This window comes from Rattus norvegicus, chromosome 7 (assembly GCF_036323735.1).
Source record: "Rattus norvegicus strain BN/NHsdMcwi chromosome 7, GRCr8, whole genome shotgun sequence".
NCBI classification, from domain to species: domain Eukaryota; kingdom Metazoa; phylum Chordata; class Mammalia; order Rodentia; family Muridae; genus Rattus; species Rattus norvegicus.
This window is the reverse complement of record NC_086025.1, coordinates 119187315-119203946: the sequence shown is the minus strand read 5'-3', so window position 1 is coordinate 119203946 and position 16632 is coordinate 119187315. Positions and strand designations below refer to the sequence as shown.

General features: G+C 47.9%; 1 protein-coding gene across 5 annotated transcripts in view; it reads right to left on the bottom strand.

The window, feature by feature from the left end:
• The window catches only part of Tbc1d22a (TBC1 domain family, member 22a), a 284988-nt gene that overhangs the window by 253325 nt on the left and 15031 nt on the right, over positions 1-16632 (bottom strand). For all 5 annotated transcript variants that reach the window (XR_005487292.2, XR_593675.4, XM_039080323.2 and 2 more), the window contains exons 2-4: positions 13787-13843; positions 12719-13050; positions 9147-9323 (exon numbers count right to left, since the gene is read on the bottom strand). Coding sequence is in view for 3 of the 5 variants with exons in the window: in XM_039080323.2 (XP_038936251.1) it covers positions 9147-9323; positions 12719-13050; positions 13787-13843 (566 nt within the window). In the remaining 2 variants the exon portion in view is untranslated. The remainder of the gene's footprint in view (positions 1-9146; positions 9324-12718; positions 13051-13786; positions 13844-16632) is intronic.

Below are 16632 nucleotides of genomic sequence, written 5' to 3'. Positions count from 1 at the left end.
CCTACTTTCATGAATGAACATGGAATCAGAATTTCTCCTTGTTTAGCAAACACACATATTAAAACATTAAAAGAGATTTTCGAAAGTACAAAAAAAAAACTGGACATTTTTAAAAGAGATGGGTAACTTTCTAAGGCACATTACCTACCAACGTTAACTGAGATAACATAAAGAACACTGACGAGGATAAAACACAGCAAATACAATTCGACAATGCACGTAGAAGATCATTTGCCATGATCAAGTTGACCTCATTGCAGGGATGTAAAGACAGGTCAACATAAGCAAAGCAATACATGCAAAATATCGCATACGTAGACCCAAGGACTCACATAATCATCTAACTGATGCAGAAAAGGCCTTCAACAATATTAATATTCATCATGCCTCCATGATACAAGCCCAGAGAAGCAGAAGTAGAAGAAGCATGCCTCAACAAATAAAAGCTATGCACAGCCACCCGATCACCAGCAAGCGGCCAAATGCAAAAGCAGCAGCTGTAAGGAAATAATTAAGATGAGGGCAAAAATTAATGAAATGGAAATTTAAAAAAAACCAACAGGATGAAGAATTGGTTCTTTGAAAAATAAAAGCAAAGTTGACAAACCCTTAGAGCTAAGCAAACCAAAAGAAAGACCCAAATTAATAAAATTACAGATGAAAAGAAAACATGATAGATACCCACAAAAATTCAGAAAAAAAAATAACATACCTTTGACACATATTCCAGGCCCAAGAGATGGTTCACAAGATAAAGGCGCCTGCAGCCAAGCTCAACAACCTGAGTTGGGTCCTGAATCCATGTAGAAGAGAAGAGAGAACAGGAAGGGGAGGAGGAAGAGGAAGAAGTCGAGGAGGAAGACGAAGTGGTGATGAGGTGAAGAGGAAGAGTAGCAACTCCTGACATCTTGCAGCACGCACATGCACACACAAACACACATCAAGTACTTTAAAAAAGAAACAGATTTTTAAAAATAAGAAACAGAATACTGAACTAGGAAAATCTAAAGCAAAGGGTAACTTTGTAAAGGACTGTCACCAGCCAAAGTCACAGTGAGATAGGATAAAGAATAGAAACAGATCTGCAGCAAGCGACAAACCGATGCAGTCATTTAAAATCTCCCAATCAACAATAAAGTAAGTCCAGGCCCTGATGGACTCACTGTAGAATCTATCAGGCCTTTAGAGAAATAACAGCGATCTTTCTCAAACTATTCTGCAAACTAGAAAAGAGGAATGCCTCAAACTCAAGCATTACCCTGCTACCAAAACCAGATGAAGGACACACACACACACACACACACACACACACACACACACACACACACACACACTGGCAGTGATCAGGGACTTTCTGAGCAGGACTCTTAACAGCTCAGAGAATAGGGCACGACAGTCAGCGTGCGGGCAACTGTGAAGCTTGCACTGCAGAGGCAATACTGAGTGAAATCTTTGCAGCTGTACCAGTGGCAGAGAGAGAATATCTACAATGTCTAAAAACATCAACAGATTAGATACCAAAATGCCAAGCCATGGACTAACAAAACAGACCTCAAAAAGATTAAGTTCTGGCCAATGAAAACCAAAGTCCAAAAGCCTTGGCCATCAGGGAAATACAAACTAAACAACAGTGACGTTCTTTCTCTCCCTGGTCAGAATGGCCGTCACTAAGAGAGTGGCAATGCGGGTGGCCACAAATGCTGGAGATGATGTAGGGAAAAGGGAATCCACACAGGTGCCACTGGAGTGTAAACAAGTTCAGTCGCTATGGAAATCAATATGGAGATTCTTCAAAGAAAACTGAAACTGGAACCACACTGTGACCCACTAATCAATCACTCTGGTATGAATACCTACAGGACTCTAAGTCAGCACAGAACTAACTGGAGATCTATATTTACTATGGCAGTGCTAAAGACAGTCAGACTACCAAATCTGAACAGAAATCCTTCTACAAGAGAGTGGACCAGACAGTGGGACACACACACACACACACACACACACACACACACACACACACACACACACACACAGAGTCATACACAGTCACACATACATGGAGTTTTACTTAGCCATAGGGAGAGTGAGGTGATGTCACTTGCAGTAAAACAGGTACAACTGAGGGTTGTGTTAAGTAAAATAAGTCAACTCAGGGGCAAAACCAATGCCGCACATCTGCTCTCATTAGCAGGCCCTAGATTTCGCAGACACTGACATCATCCTTACACACCTATGGCGTTGTAACAGTAGAAGTGGCAGTGTTTGGGAAAGGAATGCCATAGGGGGAAAGGGCAGTGGTACTTCGGTGACAACGTCTTTATGAAACCATCACCGCTGTACCATGAATCTATGTCAACAAAATACATTAAACAATTCAAGTCTGCATTTCTGACTCGAGGATACAGACACAAGATAATGATCGCCACCTTGTGGCCATGAATGAGAGGACAAGTGACTTGGAGGGAAGATCCTTGGCATGATTGAACTAGATTCATTAACTCCCGTCCAGACACAGTCCAGAGAAAAACACAGCACTATATACATAAAGCCTCTGGGTCTGGTTTTCTGTTATCTTCAGAAAACCCTTTCCTTTGGTACCCTCTAACGCAAAGCAGCCTATGTCAACTGGTGAGACAGGCATACTGGTAACCATTAAAAAAACACTGGGCAGGGGATAAGCTGACATGTATGACTCCAGTAACTTCACTGGCACTGCCCGAGACTGTTCTCTGCACATGCCTGTACAGGTCCCTAGAATATAAGGACATGTGCCTCAGCCACAGCCTGCAGGAGGCCCAGTCTGTAGAGTGGACAGAGACACAAACTCTAATACTGTTAAAGGCAGACAAGTGATAGGTACATACACACACTGCCGAGAACAGGGAACAAGGAACTCCTGCGGTTCTTAAGCACCCTTCCATTCTTCTGTCCTCAAGTAGAGGACAATTTCACATTGATTCTGCTGATCCTGTAGTCTCTTAATTGCATGATTATTTAGCATCCTAATCTTCAAAAAAAACACTGAGAAAAAAGGCCAAACATTAAGGCTGCCTGACTGTTTAAAACTACTCAGTGGCCTGTGACCACTGTTTAATATTTTCTCTGAAAATTACATACCAAAGCTCACCATCCCCAGAAACAAGTTACCTCAAAGAGCTTTGAACAATACCCTACTGCACTGAAGATACACCCAGCTGTAGTTAGTAATGAAACGACTACTTCGTGCAAGGCCACATTTGTTAAGTTTGGTGGTTTTAAACGTAGTGACATCGCATGTCAGTCAAATGTCACATTCAGCCATGGAAATGTCACTAACAGAGAAACAAAGGTGGAACTGCAGCTGAGTCAGGAACCAGTATGATTATCTAGGTCTCAGACACCTTCCAGAGCTGTAGGTGAAGCTGTAGATGTGGGGAGGCCGTCTTGGCATTCGAAGGCTAGGCAGGAAGTGACTGGGAATTAACGAGAGGGTAAGAAAGAGCATGCCGCCTCAGAACAACAGGAGCACGCAGTGGCCATTTGGTTTTGCTGCATCTCCCATCTTTTCAGTGCTCCCGGCTTTCAGTCACACTGTCATTAGCGATGTGACAGAATTGCTACGGTAAGACTTGCAGAGAAGAGGCAGAGCTTCTGACCCAGGTGGGAGCACACAAGCCAACGGGGCTAGGGAACAAAGACAGGCCAGCAGAGGCGGCCAGGAGCCTATGGCTAGTGAGCCCTGCCCCTCTCTAATGGACGCATCACTGTACTGTGGTTGAGCTGAATTGATATGTTCATAACAACCATTTACTACAACTGAGTGCTGCTTGGGCCCTTGATATATGAAGGTGCAGTGAACAGGGAGCCATGGTAGGGCAGGAGAATGTGCTTCCTATGTGTCGGGTCCCTGTGTGTTAGTAGACTCAAAACAACTTTCCCTGATGACATTTGAGGCAAGAATTAGCTACTTCTTGCTTTGTCCCTCTCACAGCATCATCATGCTGAACACATAGTCTCTCTCTCTCTCTCTCTCTCTCTCTCTCTCTCTCACACACACACACACACACACACACACACACACACACACACACACACATACACACACATCCTTCTGTAACACCCAACAAAACCCAACTAAGGGCATCTTGCTATTATGTGTCTCTGGCTACTAGAAAGGAACACTGGACATTGGCGGGCCAGCTGCCTGTGATATGGGAATGGCTTTTCCAAGCCATCCCAGGACGCCTGTGGCCAACCTCTTCTAGACCAGATGCTAACTATTTCAGCAAGACCACAGGAGAGGAAACAACTTCTGTCCTGCAAAGAGCACTAAGAATGCTGCTACCTATATTAACCAAAATCAAAAGAGAGCTGGAGGCGGGGAACAGAGCCCAAAGCCAACCTCATCCTATCCTGCCCTGCTCTGCTCACTGAATGGTTGTCTCCTGAGCAGTCAGCACTAATAAGGGACAGACACGGGGTGCTATGGGCTTGGACAGAGACATATGAATCCTGAGATGCCATGGCACTGGTCTGCAGTTCCTCAGTGTATCAAAGGATCAATGTTTGCTCCCTCTGGTGAAATGATCTTTTGAGAAGTGCTGTGTCTGGGCCACCAGGTCTCACATTCTTGCTGCCTCTGGCCTCTAAGCTATTACGGTGTGGCCCTCTCCTTCCGGTCCCTGCTTCATGTGCAGCCAATCAGGCTCACCAGGCAGTACTTAAATCACCCACCACATCCAAGGCCAAGACCCTTGGCTTGGCTTCCTCCCCCCAAGTAACCATCTTTGCTCTCCTTCCCCTCCACACCTTGCCAGTTAGCCCAGAAATTCACCTAGGCCAAGACTACCTGCCACCTCTTGCGGGAAGCCCTCAGGTGCTTCCTTCCAAGCTTTACTCTACAGGGTTCCGAGATCCTGCAGCTTCACACTGAGTTCAACAAAAGCTGTGTGCCTCCTCCTGAACCCATGAGCCCTGAATGCCTTCCTACTCTACTTGCCCCTCTCCCCACCCCTCTCAACCTCAGCACCTCCTCCCTACTCCTCAAACAGCTGAGGCTCCCCCACCACAGGACCTTTGCACCCTGGCTCCTCTCCCTGGCATGTCTTCCTCCCTACTTAGCCTCTCTCCACATAAGGTCCAGCAGAAACATGCTCATCTCAAAGGGTCTCTGGTGACCACCTGCTGGCCAGCAGCACCTCAGTTATCCTCAGCACTGCTTCCTCTCCAGGAGTACTCATCGCCTTCTCAGCATCCCTGGGGTATCAGTGTGGGCTTGTGTCTGTCCATCTTCCCCAGACTAGACTGACAGATCCTTGAGGGCAAGGCTTATGCTGGTCTGGATCCCTATTTCTCCCCTCTGGCTGGAAGCGTAAATGACCTCCTGCCTTCACAAGAACTCTGTAAGGAGGCTGGATCTCCCTCTCTCCTCTGAGGTGAGATACTCAGTGAGTTTGTCACAAAGAGAGTTAAGGACACAGCCAGCACCCATGCTGGGGTGGTCTCTATTGTCATAGACCCTGCAAAGTGGCCCTCAAGTCAAAGGCGCTCAGGGGCATCTACTCAAAGCCATGCTTCCAGGGAACATGACTCCATACTTCATTCATGCCTTCCTCCCCCTCTACACAGGCACATTTCCATCCTCAAGCCCAGAATGGATAACATGGGTACCCAAGACCATAGCTCTGTGCCTGCCTCAGGCCTCAGAGCAAAGGGGACATCTTCTGTTCTGCTGGCAGACAGCTCTCTAGTGTTGAGCTTTGCAGAGCCTGCCCACAGGGGCGCAGTGCAGTGTAGCAGTCCCTCAGCAGCCCTCAGGAAACATCACATTTTGCATATTCCAAATGCTACTCCTGATCAGCAGACACACGTGATGAACATGAATGCCTCCAAGTGTCATTTTCCCAGGCTTCGAAGCAGGCAGGCTTTGTGTGAGTAAATATTGAGTTGATGCTAAGAGGGGAGTGAGCTGTTAAGTTCTGTTTGCCACTTTCATCCCTGGGCTCATCATAGAGCATAAGCTACACAAAGAGCAGCGAATGCTGGCACAGGCCTTCGGCAGGTAGAGCCATTTCTGCTGGTCCTTCGCACATCAGCGATTTGCTTCTCCAGCTTCGGCAAATATTTACCACTTTGGTTTTTATGTAATGGGAGGATAATGTATTCCACTGTCCTCAGAGCTACCTTAAAGGCCTTAGGAAAACAGGCAATTTACAGGCTATGTTTCTCTTGCCACTAAATACAAATCCAGTAATTGTTTATCTTTGAAAGCAAATGGTTTTAACTTTTTGGCTTTAAACATTCAAACAGAATTCTTAAAGAAAAAATAAAACCATAATCACAGCAACCTGACAAAGGGCCAGGTTGACCTTTCACCCTTACATACACATGCTGACCCATAAGCCCTGGAAGCTTTACTGCAAGTACAATTTGACTTCTAATGCTGCCCTAGTGGCAAGACCACAAGAAGAGTCTAGTCACTGTCCAGAGCTGAATCAGATCCTGCCATCCAGCAAACCCATTTTCATCAACTATCTCCTGGCCACCTGGCCATATGCTATGGCATAAACCAATGGGCATAACCAGGAAAATGTCTAGAAACAACTCACACACATCACAGATCACCAAGGGTCCATACCGTGGTAATCAGTATCCATTGGCATTTACTATGGCCAGCACTCTAGTGGTCTATGCACTGTCTCAGTCCAGCTCCAGGCACACCTTACAGGTGACAAGGTCACTGAACAACCAGAATCACAAGTTCCCACACCTGCTCAAGGTCTCCACCCAGATGGCCGACTCCAGAGCCTCTTGTCACAAGCATATTGAGACCAGCCTCCTCCCTACATATTCAATGAGATCCACTGAGGACATTGCTGCTGACAGCCCCTGTTCAGTAAGCACAGGTGCAGTGTGCTAGAAAGGCAGAAACAGGATTCCAATTTCAACTAGGAGATTCTGCTTCTTTTGTATGAAAAACCCTAATTTCCTATCTTGGTGAAGGGAACTAACTTCCATCCACCTAGCTCTATGCCAAGCCTAAAAACGCCACTGTCTGTAGTCTCCTCCCCACCCCAGGTGAGAACTGCTCCACAGACACCATCATCAACATGGCAGATGTTCAGAAACTCCTGCCTTATCTGTACAAGGTCCTAGGCTATAGAAACAAAAGGTCAGTGCTAGCCTCCATCCCCATCAGTACATATTATGAAATAAACTGTGGGGCACCCATTGAGTGGCATGTGGCTCCCTATGCCTACTGTGTAAATACATCTAAATTCAAAAAGTAAGGTGTGGTCCGGGATCCCCACCTGGGTGGATGAAGAAAAAGCACTGCATAAGTGCACAGTCTCCAAGAACCACTCTCCAGACTGCTGCTTAGGTTCTGAGAGATGAGGAAAGGGTGAGAACACACATCCCAGAATGGTGCTTCTGCTAAGAGAGAACCATTCCCCTGGACCTAATCACAAGGAAGCCTCAGACACACACAAGCAGAGGGACCCTGACAAACAACTGCCTGCCACCTTGACTGTGTCAGGATCAAAGTGCACATGCGGGGGAAACTAGCATCCCAGGCTCACAGAGATATCAGGGCAGAGAGGACTGTGGGGAGGGTGCTGATGAGCTCCAGGTTGTGGACAAGGAAACAGGAGATATAATGAACATTCTGGGGTACAGATAGAAAAGGTGAACGAGCACCATGCATCCTCCCAAGGTAAACGGCACTGTGTCAAGGCTACATTTCTTTACATTGAATAAACTGACTCCTGTGATCTTAGGAAGTGTACAGCAAAGCTCTTGGGAGGAAGTGGAAGGATGTCTCCGCCATACTCTCAAGTGGTTCACACACAAGCACAGATGAGAGTGGTGAATGGGTAAAATGCAAACGACTGGGAAAAGTGTGACATGTGTGTAGAAGCTGCTTGCTCTATCCTGGAGGCTGTTCCTAAGTACAAAGTTACATACATAATGTTTGGAGCAATGCACATAGACCACCCCTGACACAAGGCTCCTGAAACAGGAGCGCAGAGGCTGGTTTTCACTCTTGATCCTCTTGTGCTTCGTAACACTCTGACACAAGCATGTGCTACTGATTTTTTTTAAACATAATTAAAAGTCAGGCATGGTGGTGCATCCCAGCACTCAGAAGAGCCAAGCAGATCTCTGAGTTCAAGGTCAGCACGATCTACATAGTGAGTTCCAGGACAGCCAGGACTACATAGGGAGACCCTGACTCAAGAAGGAAAAATAAGTTACTAAGCTAAGAGAAAAACCCCATTGAACAGACTAAGACCTAAGATGTCCTGCTCCAGCCTTGAACAGAAAACCTGGCCATCCTCCCTAAAGCTTCCCGAATGCACAGCTCAGCTTCCTGTGGCCCATCCACAGGCCCCACTCGCCACCTCCTGACCAACATGGGCATTGCACCTCCTCAGCTCTCAGCGTGCTACTCTGGCACTGCCTATATCTTTTATGTTCAAAAAAATGTTTCTCTGTTATGAGTGATCCCGTGGCCAGGACCACTCCTGGCCCTCAGAAAACTCAGTCCCTAATAAACACGTATCCTTGAGTTCATTCAGAAATGCAGGCTGTGAAAATGAAAGAACAAGCTATCAGATGGTAATTCTACCACACGATCATGAAAGCAAGTGTCCTGGAGACTGGCCAGTGTCCACACAGGTACTGCAGTTGACCAAGCAACTCACAGGAATTCACCTCATGACCATCCTCTCTCCCCACCGCCCACATGGGCCTTACCTGTCACACTCACACTATCCCTAGTCTCCTGTCTGCAAAGGACAAACTCAGTGGTTGAGGATGGTGGTCACCCCCACCTCATCCCCCAGATGTCACTGTCACAATCACCCACAGTCTATGAAAAACAAGGATAGCCACTTGCCAGGCCTCTAGGGACTTCCCCTGAGGACCCAGTAGGAAAAGCATACTGTAGCATTAAGAAAAAAGGAATATATATATCTGCACACACACACATACATATCAGGAAACTGTGTTGGGAATATGTTAGCAAGCATGTCTAAAGGAATTAATCAGCCCAACTACAGCATCTAAGGGACTCAATGTCATGAAAACACAATGTGGCATGTGTGTAACCACTTATGACACCTTTGATCTTGTAAGAAACAGACAACCCACTCTCAGGGACTCACCAAGGTCTGTGTTGGGGCCAGCAAGCAGCTGTTTGAACTTGTCCAGTCGAGAGGTCTCTCTCTTACTCAGGGCTGAGCCACCAAGGGCATGAGTGTCAGATGTCCCACTCAGTGTCACAGTGGCTGAGTGGGGAAGAGACTGGGACCGCTGCAGAGGGACTGTATCACTGGTGCTCTCTAGAAATTATAGAAGAACAGAAGGCAAGGTTAGCATAGGCCCTTGGCCTCCTGACCACACCTTCTCCCTTTACTCATGTGCCCATGTGCTCACTATGTTACTCCCTGGCCCTTTGTGAACACCATCTGGTCAGTTTGCCCCTCCCCCCATCATCCAGCACCAACACTAAGTCACTGAGGAAGTACTGTTCACCAGAAAGACAGATACACCTGCACATGATCACATTGTGACAGCCAGCAAGGTCTAAAGCACTTCTCTGTGGCCTTCAGCTATCCACAGGCCTGGAAGGTAGAACAGGCTGGCACAGGAGTCGGTTTAATGGGTCACCCAGGTGTACTCGGCAGGCAAGCCACTATTCCACCAGGAAAGGAAAGGATGATGCCACAAAAGCACTGAGGACAGCAGTGACCAGGAGGCTCAAGAGGACCTGGCCACAACCAGAGCACATCTCACTCAGTGCCCTTCCACCCAAGTTCTAGCATACAGGGGCAAAGAAAAGCAGGCAGGAGCCTTCACGGACAAGACAGGCACCCCTCCTTCTCTCAGGATCTCCTTAGCTGCTGCCTCCAAAACCCTGCGGATTCAAGGAGTCTTGAGGGGGAAGTGAGATGACACAATCCGTTCTGGAACCTGGCTAGGAAGAGCCCAGAGAGGAACCAGGTCACTCAACACAGAGCCACAGTAATCGAAGACATGAGGCTCTGTGGTCCCTGACTGCTAGGTCTAACTCCACCCAGCAGCCTCTACTCTCAGAAACCACAAACCAGTTTGTAGTCAAAAGTGAGCTCCAGGAAACATCGAATTCAACATGCTGGTGTCTACCTAAGGCCCTACAGACAAGCGCTCAGAGTACACCCACCCACACAGCAGCCCTGGAGTTCAAGAGCAGAATGGCATGGGGAGTTGTTGCACATGTATCTGTGATGCACATAGGTGCACTTGCATGTAGAATCTGGAGTTCAACAGCAGGTGTCTTCCCCAGCCCTCACTCTGTGTTTGGAGGCAGGTTCCTTCTCTGGACATGAAGCGCACTGATTTAGCTAGACTGACTGGCCAGCAAGCCCCAGAGATCCTCTGTTATCCATACACTCTAGCATGCACAGCTGCGGTGGCTTGAATAGGAATAGCTCCCACAAGCTCATACAGTTGAATGGTTGGTCATTAGGGAGTGGAACTACTTGACAGGGATTGGGAGGTGTGGCCTTGTTGGAGTAGGTGTGGCCTTGTCACTGGGGATGGGCTTTGGGGTTTCAACTGCGCAAGGCAGGCCTATCTCTCTCTCTTCCTGATGCCTGCAGATCCAGATGTAGAATTCTCAGCTACCTCTCCAGCACCACACCTGCCTGCATGCCACCGTGCTTCCCACCATGGCAATAACAGAGGAGACCTCTGAATGGCAGCAAGCGCCAGTTAAATGCTTTCTCGTTTACACACTGCTGGTCATGGTGCCTCTCACAACAATAGAACACTGACTAAGACAGAGGCCAGAAGAAAACATGCCATGGAGGCAGAGTCGAGCACAGCTATCTGGGAGGCACAGGAGGGAGTGACTAGAATCTGGGCTAAGGATCCAGTGTCCCTCACACTTCTTCCTAATATGAGGAAAAGTCAACAGCCACCGTCTAGTCTTGGGAGTCCCTTGCAAGCAGTCCCAGCTGTTCTGACGAAGAGGTGAGCTGTTACATTGCACTCTATGACAAGAGGGACAAGCCCTGAGTAGAGAAAGAGAACATCTCCACACATTCCCGCAGCTCCCAATGTAACTAATTCTGGCAGAAGTCTCACTAACTCCAGTGCAGAACTCCCTGTCCTCACCAATGGGGTTGTGGGTAATGTGTCTCTGCTAGGGCACTGCAAAAATCTGAGCGGCATCTCTGCCCCACATGCCATATTCAGTGACACGCATACCCTGACCCAACTCTAACACACACTATCCAACATACTGCCACACAACCACACATACCCTGACCCAGCTCTAACACACTATCCAACATACTGCCACCTGACCATGCATACCCTGACCCAGCTCTAACACACTATCCAACATACTGCCACGTGACCACACATACCCTGACCCAGCTCTAACACACACTATCCAACATACTGCCACATGACCACACATACCCTGACCCAGCTCTAACACACTATCCAACATACTGCCACCTGACCCGTGGGGCGGGATCTCTAGATGAGCACTCCTGGTCTCTGCAGCACCAGCACTAACAGGAGGAGCTCTGGAGCCACAAACCCTACACTCAAACCACCCCTATCCCCAACCCCCAGGCCACCTCTCCTAAGCAGCTCAGGTTCTTTCTAGTACTACATCTATAAAGGAAGAACAACACAACCCCTCCTAGAAGCTGAGGAATTGGAAGAATTTACCATCCTGTGGGCTGGCTGTGGTACTAGTCATACAATGAACAACAACAACACACTATTATTATCAAGTGTTAAAAAAAAAAAAATCTCTCCCTAAGAGAGATACAGGACGCTCAGCCCAAGATTTGCAGGACACAGCAAAGAGCTCATAGCCACTTCCCCAGTAATAAGACTTCCTAAGTGCTAACTTTACTTGTACTGGTGAGGCTGCTACAATGTGACATCGCCAAGCTCCATCCTCTGCCTGGACATGAGTGTGCTTCTGGTCAGGACCCCAACCAGACAGCACGTGATTCACTGCTCTCAGTCCCTCCATCGGTGTGCTGAGGGCCATCACCAGCAATAACAATGCCCTCGATGGTCCAGCCAGCTGTGGGGGCCTAAGAAGCTGTGTCCACTGCTCCATAAGCACAGGGGTGAGCAGCAGAACCCAAGGTTCCGGCCGACTCTTGGATGCCACCACTAGAGGGCTCCCTACCTAGGCTAAAGGGACAGGAGGAGTAAGGGTGCAATCCCCATCAGAATTCAGAGAACTCAAAAGCCACCACAGTTCCCCTGTCCAAATTTGTTCCAAATGAAATAAAGCCAGCTTCTCACCTGAGGATACTGTAACATTTTAGCGCATCAATTCCCAGAAGGCAGTTTTGAAAAGCAGGCTAGGTAAAAACCCCTTTCTGAATCTAGCAGGGTGGCCATAGGCTGCTATGGATCTGTTCTCATCTGGAAATGAGATGAGAACCAGGGGAGGCATGCTTGGGCACTCCTGGCTCCTTTCTGAAGAAGCCTAGGATCTCCCATCTCCTGTGCTCCCCAGTGGCTCTCTTCTTGGGCCCCCACACAAATCACAAGCCTTGATGACCTCAACTTGACAAATAAAAGACCACCTGACACCCACAGGCAGCTGTTTCCTGGGCCTGGGAAGGTTCTCATAGCCCAGAGTCCTGATGCAAATGGTCACATGGCCCTCTCTGCTCCAGGCCAATCCTTCAGGGCTCTACTGTCCCTTCATTCCTACCTGAAGGACAAGGAGTGTGGCTCTCACTGACAGACTTCACCAGGCGAAGGTCGCCACTGGGAGCTACAGGAGGCTCTGCTATGGGCTGAGGCTCTGGCTCTGGCTTCTTCTGTGAGGGCTGGTTCTGCCTCTGGCTGTGATTGCGCAGGACACGATGTGCTGTCTCCATGACCACCTCAGAGTTCAGGCTCTCTGTCGCCATTGCCAGGAGCTCATCGTCATCTTCTCCCGCATCCCAAGCGTCACTGGTATTGCTCTCAAACTCCTGGAAGGTGCTGACCCGCTTGGCCTTCACTGGGGTGGTGGGCACCTTGGGCGTGGACTTGAGCAAGCTACAAAGCAAAGGTGTCTTTACTGTGCACACTCAGCCAAAAGAAGAATCCCAAGGGAGAGGACACTTCATCTAGATGAGGGTGCCAAGGAACACGCAAAGTGTGGGCATCAAAACAGGACTTGGCACTGCGCACTCTCTGTGATAGAGAAGCATTTCAGTGAAGAGTCAAGGAGCAGCACGAACCTACACGGAGATGGTGCTGAGGCTAGGAAGCATGTTCTCAAGCTCCCTCTATCTCAGCCAAGCTCCTAAGGCAGCAGCTAAGGGGTACAGAGCAAGAGGACCTTGCAGGGAACGGGGCCTTTGCATACACACAGAACAGACTATAGGAGATCCCGCCGAGCTTCATCACACACCATAGGCCCCAGTATAAGTCTACAAATAGGACAGAAGGGGAAAGCCCTGAGGGCCACACCAGCACTGCGCTAGGCCTAGTACTTAGGAAAGCCAACACCAGGGCAGGGAGAGTGCACGACCAAGGAAGGATTCGGGTGAGGTATAAGGACAGTTTGGAGCCACACTGCCCTCAAGCCAAGAGTGCCAGTTCTCTGCCCTCTGCAGGGTACTATGACCAGCAGCCCCCACATCCCACTGCCCAGCTACAGGGGGGACTATGTACAGGCAGCAGTGTCTCACAAAGCAAGTGGCTAAGCCATCTGCTGACTGAGAGAACATTTCCCCTCCCTCCGAACCTCCAATGAGCTGGTGGAAGCAGGTCACTGACTGCCACTTACGTGCCGTGTAACAGCGGATCAAAAGGTGGGTGCTGGGCTCCATACACATGCTGGATGCTAGGAAAACAGGGAAACAAAAGATTAGCTTTTTTTTTTTTTTTTTTTTTAGCTCTGCTGAAAGCCCAACAGTGAGTCAAGAAAAGCACCAGCTCCTCGGCCACATGCCCAGGAAGAGCCAACCCTATCAGCAGCTACATGCCCAGCCACCCGGGGCTAAGAGCCGTCCCATGAAGAATGGCGACACAGGCTCACATACCCCACAACAGTCTGGACCTTCAGGCCGACCCTGAGAGCAGGAAGCTTGGCTCTCTGGGAGCCTCCCTTCAAGGAGCCTCATGAGCCCTCTCCCAGTGGGAACACTAGGATTCCTGAGGCACTGCTCACAAATGTGTTTCATTAGCAGAGCACAAGCTCACAAGGGAACTTCACTAGGAATTTCCACCAGACACTCCCCCAATTATCCAAACATAAAGAATTTTGTAAAGATTTAATCAATTTAGAGATATACGAGGATGTAATTCTTCCACCAAAAACAGACAGGCTCAGCCAACAGGACCTCAGCTCCTGAGTCAGGCATGTCCTAGAACAAAGGTGAGGTGAGGCCTGGATATCTCTGTCACCTTTCCTCATGAGAAGTCTCAAGAAAGAAACCACTTCTGGAGGCTGGTACAGCAGAAAATAAAGAGTGGCCCTGTGATGGCTTCCATGAGGGAGGGGTCCGGGCGACGGCCTCCTTTCCTTTCCAGGCACAGGAGACAACAGAAAGCCTACTCATCAGAGCCGCTGCCATCAGACACCCTAACTGGCATACCACTCTGGGGTTCTGACACAAGACTCTGACAGAGAAAGAGGTGTGCAGACAGAGACATAAAGAGCAATGTAGGTAAACACATGCATGCTTTAAAAAAAAAAAAAAAAGAAGTCCTGGGACCACGGGTGGCTCAGCCGGTATGGGCGCTGTCTGCCAAGCCTGACAACCTGAGTTCAATCCCTGGGTTCAATCATCTACATGGTGAAAGGAGAAAACTGATCCCTAAAGTTGTTCTCTGATCTCCATCCAAGCACTGTGATGTGTGCATATGCACACACACACACACACACACACACACACACACACACACACACACACAAATATATGCAGTATTTTTAAGTGAACTAAAAGATGTTTTTACTTTTAATTTTTTTCATAGACTATACTTTGATCCCTCTCCCCAGAAAGAAAAAAAAAAGATCAAAACAAAAAAAAAAAACAAAAAACAAAAAAAAAAACAGACAAAAACAGAAGGATAAAAAAATAAAACAAAACAAAAAGTGCACAAAACAACCCAGAGTGCTTGTGTTGGCCAACTACTCTGGAGTTGATATACTGGTTGATATACCCAGTCAGACTGCACAGGAGAAAACAGATCATCTCTTCCAGTCTCTCGATTAAGGGTGGGACTTTGTGTGCCCACTTCCCCTCCTCAGTGCTAGGATTTGATCTGGCTTGAACCTGTGCAGCCTTTGTGCCTGCTGTCAGCCTCTGTGAACTAATATGTGGATCATCCTGTTGGGTTTCCCTAGAGTCATCCAGCTCGGAATCTTTTTGCCTCCTTTTCTGCACAGATCCCTGAGCCTTGGACAGAGAGGTCTGATAAAGACTTCCCACTGAGGGCTAGCTGCTGCACTCCCACTCTCTGCACACTGTCCCGCTGAGGGCTAGCTGCTCCACTCCCACTCTCTGCACACTGTCCAGTGCTGATTCTGGTCTCTGGGCTGATTCCCATACACAGCAAGGAAAAGCTTAGAAGACATTTTTACTTAAACCCTGGGGTTGGAGAGAGGGATCACCAGTTAAGGGACATACAGCTCTTGCAGAGGACACAAGTTCAATTTCAAGCACTCACATCAGGCACCTTAAATCGACCTATAACTCCATCTTCAAATAATCAAATGTCCTCTTCTGGCTTCCATGGGGACTTGCATTCATACACACAACCCTCCACCACCACACACATAAACATAATTAAAAGTAAAAGAAGGAAGAAAATTTAGGATCACTATGACAACTCAGTCGGTAAAACTGTTTCCCCTAATCCTGACAAACTGAGTTTATTCAATCTCCAGGACTGACCCATATAGTAGAAGGAGAAAACAACTCCTACAATTTGACCTCTGACCTCCACCTACATGCTGTGTGTGGCACATATATACACATAAAAAATAAATATATAAATAAAATAAAATATAAGATTTTTAAATAATAAATTTTTTTAATGAAACCCTGCCTTGCTGACTCTGTGATGTGAAGTATTTCCCCGTATCATTACTTCCCTCTTCTTCAGTTTACCTAAACCATTCGTTTACCTTCAGATGTGTTGGCTGACGGGTAAGGAGCCTACAAGTAGCACATGGAAAGGTAAAGCCCACTCTGAGGCGGAGAGTGCTCAGACTTCCCTATACACACCTCTGCAGCTCCTTGTAAGTCTCAATTATTTCAGCATTAAACGCTTTAAACCCCACAGGAATAGAATGAGCTCTGGTTGCCTCATCTCTGGCCTGTGCCACCTCCCTGGACGGCATCACTTCTAATTTCACACTGTGCCGCCATATGGCTACAACATAATGAGTTTACCCAAGGTTGACTGTGAAACACAGAACTGATTTAAAATTGTTTGTGGTTACAAGGATAGCAATAACACCTCTGGAGAGGAATGGCTACACAGCACTCGATAACCTCCTAAGGACAAACTCCTGCGATGGGAATGCTCTGGGCATAAGGCACACACTTAAGGAGGTTGGGCCATGCTGCCAAAGGACAGTCAAGTAGCTCCCTCTCCCACAACAAGGGCTGGCAGACGGCCAGA